The 6787-nt window shown below is 36.2% G+C and overlaps 1 protein-coding gene across 2 annotated transcripts; it reads right to left on the minus strand.

Moving 5' to 3' along the window:
* Nucleotides 1–2751: 2751 nt before the first annotated feature.
* Nucleotides 2752–6569, minus strand: LOC113274551 (polyamine oxidase-like). Of its 2 annotated transcripts, none has more exons than XM_026523922.1 (9): nt 6400–6569; nt 6002–6251; nt 5709–5855; nt 5366–5612; nt 5137–5280; nt 4887–5036; nt 4551–4805; nt 4366–4447; nt 2752–4275 (listed from the first exon to the last, which is right to left on the minus strand). In XM_026523922.1, the coding sequence occupies exons 1-9, from the start codon at nt 6515–6517 to the stop codon at nt 4196–4198; spliced, it is 1473 nt and encodes a 490-aa protein (XP_026379707.1). In that variant the 5' UTR covers nt 6518–6569; the 3' UTR covers nt 2752–4195. The 2 variants fall into 2 exon arrangements, with proteins under 2 accessions (XP_026379707.1, XP_026379709.1); XM_026523924.1 differs by having other exon boundaries at nt 2752–4178; nt 4296–4447.
* Between the last annotated feature and the right edge of the window lie 218 nt (nt 6570–6787).

The following is a 6787-nucleotide window of genomic DNA, read 5'->3' on the forward strand; positions in this document are numbered from 1 at the left end:
GAGAAATATGAAGTTATAGTTTCATCAATTTCATCTCTGGAGGATACTACAGTGTTGTTTTTATCCTGAATACAATCAATGTTATTTCTTTTCCTCCTTTTCAGCGTGTAAATGAGAAATTTTTTTGTGTTTCTTTCTCCTAGAGCTATTGTATTGTTCCTAGACTGCATGTGTCTTTTGCTATTTCTCCATGCGTATCATATGGAGCTTCTAATTCTAACATTTTCTTATTTATTTAGGTTTTAGCAACGAGAGTTGGGTGGTTGGCTTCTAAATTTTATTTTCTATAGTCTTTAGCAGACATTTAATGTTTTTGTTTGGTTTACCAAAGATGTCTCTCTTCCAAGTATTAAGATTAACTCCTAGGTTAGTAATATTTTCTAAGATATCCAAGGCTGGTATATTGGTACTAATATTCCAAGATTGTTTTATAACCTCCATGCACGATGATTCCTTAAGCCGGGTATCATAGAATTTAAAAGTGGGTACTAAATGGGTGTGTAAAGAGTTTAAAGAAAGGCAAATTGGCCCATGATCAGACCCAATTACCACTAAATTGTGCAGTGATGCTTCCTGGAATTCCTCATTCCATTCAGCATTTGCTATGGCTCTATCTAACCTCTGTTTAATGGTAGCACTTCCTTCTCTCTTATTACTCCAAGTAAATATATTCCCTGTAAAACCTAAGTCTTCTAGACCTGTTCGCCGAATTAAGTTCAAGATAGGCTCTAATTTTTTCTGTCAAAAGGAAGTCCCCCTAATTTTTCCTCATTGTTGAAGATTATGTTGAGATCACCTATTACAAGCCATGGCATTGCAATTAAGTTCACTCTGTGTGCAATATCCTCCGGATAGCCCATAATTTCTAATTTGCTTTCATGCTTAGGTGCTCCATAAAAGCAGGTTAGAAGCCACTCCTTAGAGTAAAAAATATTTTTAACTATGACATTGGTCATGTTAAGGATCTATTGAACCACTTCAAAGTGAATTCCATCTACCCAACCAATTGCTAGACCTCCTGCTATTCCATCTGGATCTACAATGTGGGTATTTGGGAAATAATCAAATATATTCTTCATCATGCTCCTTTGAGACTTGGTTTTAGACAAGAACAAAATGTCAGGATTTTCATTGTTTAACAGGTTATGCAAATGTTGTTTAGTCTTTTTTTGACCACACCCTTGTATGTTCCAAACTAAGATTTTTATAGCATCGGACAGAAGATAAAAGGGCCAAAATTTAAAAATCCTGAGTCTATTGATACCTCAGTCTAACAGAGTGGACAGAAATAAGAAGCAATAAAATTGAAACCAAGGCAATGTAGAATAAAATGTATGCAAGCTGTAAGAAGTGATAATGCTAAGAGATGAAAAGAGGAAGCAAATAGTTGGAGATGTTTTATTAAAAAAAGAATGGGAGACTTACCTGAATGACCAGTTCATTCAAATCCTTTAATGTTATATAAATTAGGTGCCATTTGGACGTCTAGTAGTAATTATAATTATTAGTTGATTAGGACATGATAGCCTCACTCGTTTCCTGTTTATTGGTTTTAAGGATTTCTTTCTATTCCCTTAAAGTTGGTGCGATAAGAGTAAGACATTTTCAAGTATCCAAATTTTAAATCCCAATTGTTGATAAGAAGGAGCCGGCCATGTTGATCATTAATCTTGGAAGTCATCAGAAGTCATGTTATTCCAGCGTGTGCGCGCGGATGGAATCTAACCAATAACAAATTGAATTAAAAATTTGAAGAGAAATTTGGCAGCTTCAGAAAATAGATGTGGGAAGTAACCAATTTGGGTTTGCCAAGTTGGCAAAGATGAGCCACTTTGTTAGTCGAGATTTGAGTTTGAATCCGAACTGACAAATACTATCTCCCTTTTCGGTGGGGGGCGGAATGATATATAGTTCACTTTTTTAATTTAGCCTTTTCATTTTTGCCCGAAAAAATAAGTTCACCTTTTCAGAAACCAAGAGAATAAGTTTCCTGGCCGAATAAATCCATATAGCAAGTTCCTAATTTTAGTGACCATAGTTTTACTCTTTTACGACAAACGTTGAAATATAAAAAGTAAACTCCAACTTCTTCACTAATCTAAAATGGAGAAATTTTTTGATGGGAGCGTTCTTTTGAAAGGGATATAAGGGACCAATGATATGTTGACACATGCACTTGATATTATGAATTATGTTTCCAAAAATATAAAAGAAGTATATTTTTGTTTAGAAAATTTGTTTTCTTAATTGGTGTTGGTATTTTTGAAAACATAATACATTAATATCAAGTGCATGTGTCAACATATCATTGGTCCCATGTCCCCTTCAATAAACGCCCCCATCAAAAAATTTCTCCCTAAAAGACGCCATAGGGCTTATAAACTAAATGGACTAGGGTCGTTGACAGATCGGGGAAAGGCTTTTTCCTCACTATCACCTATAAGTAAACTCTTGAACGTCTAACAGGTGGTCGATCAATCCAAGGCAGAAGCAATCGCAATACATTGACAAACATTTCTTTCTTCTTACATATTGGCTTGAACTAAGCCACCTAGATTCCATGGTGAACCAGTCTTCTTCTGGTAACCATAATTCCTTTATTTATATACATCAGATTCGATTGTTTAGACAACATTAGAAAAATGTATCACTTAGTAAACTCAAGAAAACAAAAAGTGGTGGATTAATTGTTTAGACAACATTTACAGATATATCAGATAGTAAACTCAAGTAAACAAAAAATGGGTTTGGTAGTGCTCGCCGTTCAAGACTTGGACAAAGATTTTTTTTAAAAGTTCGGAAATTGCAAGAGTTGGGTAAAATAAGGCCAGCATGCCCCTTCAAATCCTTCGAAAGTCACCTTGTATGGATATGTAGGAAACAAATTTTTTATTTCTTTCAAATAATATGTAGGAAATAATACATGTAATTAAGCAATGTTCGATTTTGAAGTCGGACCTAAACATATTGACATTGGTGCCTAATTACTGCTTGTATATAATACATTTAGGGGCAGTCCATTTAGTGTGCAGGTTAACCTGGTTAGTGGTTAGAGTTCGAAGCGTACGAGGTTTTGCTTAACAAGAGCAATAGTATATGAAAAATCTATTCCAAAACCAATATCATTTCCCAATTCCCATACTAGAAATTTGCTTCACTCAATTAATATGCATGCAGAAGTGCAATTGCACAATTTTTGTTTCTCATATAACTTTGATGTGCCAACACAATTAGTTAGCTTCCTATTGTTTAAGTGATAGTCGATAACAAAGAAAATGGAGAAGAAAAGGATCTAGATGAACCTGAAATTGCCGATATCCAGAGAAGTAAACAATGAAATGTTGGAAAAAATTGAAACAAAAGGAACCAGGAGATAACCAATGGAAGAAATTATATTTGGTATTTATTTTAAGTTTAAAACCAAAGTGGCCACCATACTTTTTTCCGGGTCCATGTAGGCAGCTAAAGTAATTATGACAAGGCACTGGCACAAAACGAAAATCTAGGGACAGTCAAATAAATGAAGAACCCATTTCACAGTTCTTAAACTGTTTCAGATTTTGTGGGTCTAGTTTAAATTTTGGAAGTTTTTTTGATCTTCGTTATATCCAAATCAATCAAAAATCGGTAAAACTCTTTTCAAGTTTTCTGTCAAGGTACATTTATACTTAGCGTTTAATTTTTCATCATTCCAATTTGAAGTTTTCGAAATTTGAAAGAGGAAACTATTTAATAACTCTGATTCTGGTCATGCCAAAGTCTCTACCCCTGGTCTTTTTATGTTGACCTATTGTGAAGTGAACATTTGTGCCTTCAGTTGAGATGGTAGTTTTTTCTGTCCAAATCGTTACCTTTGTTTACTTCCCTCAGTGTCAGCTAACAGTTCCGAAATAACATTGAAAGAACTAAAACTTGTGGATAGACAACTTCTAGTTAGGGACTTGAAAAGTCTGGCAATATACATTGCCATCCTGGCTTAAATATTTTACCTGCTGGGAAAAGCCTGGAAGAATTCGTGTACATTCATGCATATCCATCTCAAGCTACACTTTTGGCTCGGAAGTTATACGATAGAATTTTCATTTTGCTACGTGCCCATATACAAATGCTAGATATGTGCAAACACGCAAACGCACCCTGTTTTCTATTAAGTACTAGCTTTCTGATAAGCGGAACCCCTGCATTATAACTTAGGTTAGGTCCTCTTAGGCTTGATGTTATAATGGCACATTTTCTTCTTGGCACACTTGATCAAAATATTTGCAGAATCAATGCCTAGAAAACAATGAACATACCTTATTAAATATTTGATCAGTTCTCACATTAACTTCCAGCTTACTTAAAGATAGGAGAAGGAACACCGACCTGCAAGGTACGCACCGTGAACATAACCATTATATTCCCTGCTTGTATGCTCTCCCGTGAAATAAACTCTGCCGACGGGTGCCTTTAATTCGTGACAACCAAGGGGTAGACACGTTAACAATGTTTAGCAGAAAGTTAGATTGCAACCAACAAGGTCTTAATTAACTGGAGTATACACTACATACCCTAATCTGATCGAACTCGCACTGATCAACTCCAACAGGCCAGTTGGAAAATGATCCTCTGAAAAACCTATTTGACCACCATCTTGGAACGAGTATGTTTGTGGCATGGGGTATGTCATCCCCAAACATGTTTCTTAAGACACACATAATTTCAGCCAGAGTCTCTGAATCTGGTTGCTGCTCAATCCGTCTAGACTCTTCATCTGTTACCGTTACTAAGAGGATATTTGAGCCTGGGAACTGATTTTCTAGGTGCTGCAGTTCACCGATGGAGAAACATGATCATCACAAAATAGTTTTAACTAAAATAATTCAAAGTGCGACTAATGATATTACCTGCCACGGTGTATAATACCCTCTTTTTTCGTGAACGTGAACAAAAAATTCTGTGCCATTACCAGTAGGCCAGAATCTACAAGGGAACTTGAGGAAGATTTTCGTGTAGATGGCCATATTAAACTGATATATGGCCAGCAATTTCCATGCCTGCACCAAATGACAAGTACTGCTGATCATGAGTAATGGAATTATTATCTTAGCTTCGCGGAGAACTTCCATATTTTCAGAAAATTAGTAACTGTCTAACCGGTAGATCGGGCTCAAAGTTGATAAGGTTTGTCTGCAGCACACCAATACTAACAGAAACCATCACATATGCCGCTTCATACACTGAGCCATCTTCAGTCTTAACTACGACACCCCTATTCGAATATTGTATTTCCGTCACAGCCTGTTAATTCAAATTTAGCAAAAACACCGAGTCCCTCCATAAGAAGAAGAAGAAACAACAGTAGTCACTGAATATATATTATTACCTTATTCAGCTTAAGTCGAGGATCAGTGATATCTCCAGCGTCGTTAGTAGTTAGGAATTGCTTAGCGATGTAATAAACAACACTCTCAAAACCCCTCGGATCTGCAACTAAATACAGATCTTCACCGAAATCGGTAAATGTTGGCAAAGGCTCCGTGTTTAGCAAACTAGTCACTCGTGGTGGCTCACCAAACTCGTAGTCATAAGTGTAATAGTCGACTGCCATATCAAGCGGTGTTGTCGGAACGCTGCAAAATTTAGTCACAAATTTACAATTATAATCATTTTCATCTTTTTATTTTTGTGTATGTGAGAATCAAACATGTATAAATGAGTTGCTTAACTCGTTTTGGAGTCTTTGGGATGCCAAGATTGAGATATCTTCTTGTCCTTGACAAGACAAAGAAATCGATAAATTTTGGCTGAATGCCGAGCGTTCATCTGCTGCATCGTATGCTTCCTGAGCTACGGATTCTTCATAAAGCCCTCCCCTGGATTATAAAAAAGGGAATGAGATGATAGATATACATATATGAGTTAGTTTTGATTCATGATCTTCTTTGTGAAGTGTGTAAATATGTATACATGTTGCTAACTGCTGGAATTTTCATAGGGATCGATCGACAAATATACGTACACTTGTTTGTAAGTATGATTGGCGACTTGGTCGAAATCAGAGTAGAAGGTTCTGAGGCAGATTTCGTTCACCAAAGTCCAAACGGGATTAACTTGTTCCCCGTTAACCCCTTCGACCCAGCTTGCACCCACCTCTACCGGTACACCTGCAAAGTTAGTCTTTCTGATACGACCACCAATTCTGTCAGTTGCTTCCAGTATTATAATGTTCTTTATTCCTGCATCCGATAAAGTTTTTGCAGCCGTTATCCCTAAAAACAAACATCACGAAAATATGATAAGAGAGAGATATATAAGTACATATATAGTGCATGCAAATTTGCATGATGATCAATTAATTATAACACCTCTATTAATTAAAAGATTGATTACGAGTATGTATATCTAAATGTTACTCACCGGACATGCCAGCTCCGACCACAATAACAGTCGGAGTATGCTCTCGAGCAGCCATCGTTTGTGGCAGATCATAGAGACCCAAGAATATCACAATAACTATTAGGAGAACTGAAACCATTGGTGCTCTTTTTCTCTATATTAGATTACTAGCCGAGTTTCAACAAAATAGTTATGCTTCAAATCTTTTGATTAGTCTTGTCATCTATTGTACTAAAATGCATAGAGTTGCCCACTGTATAATTTGTCTTTTACTCGAGATGTAATGCATCAATATAATCTTGGCTTGTTTGCATTCCATAAGTATTTTTGATAATGGCTTCAAGTTGATGGCTGCAAGTTGAAAGAAGAAACCGAGAGGGACGGGGTTGTTGTTATTGCGGAAGAAAGA

The sequence above is a fragment of the Papaver somniferum genome, chromosome 4 (assembly GCF_003573695.1).
Source record: "Papaver somniferum cultivar HN1 chromosome 4, ASM357369v1, whole genome shotgun sequence".
Lineage (NCBI taxonomy): Eukaryota > Viridiplantae > Streptophyta > Magnoliopsida > Ranunculales > Papaveraceae > Papaver > Papaver somniferum.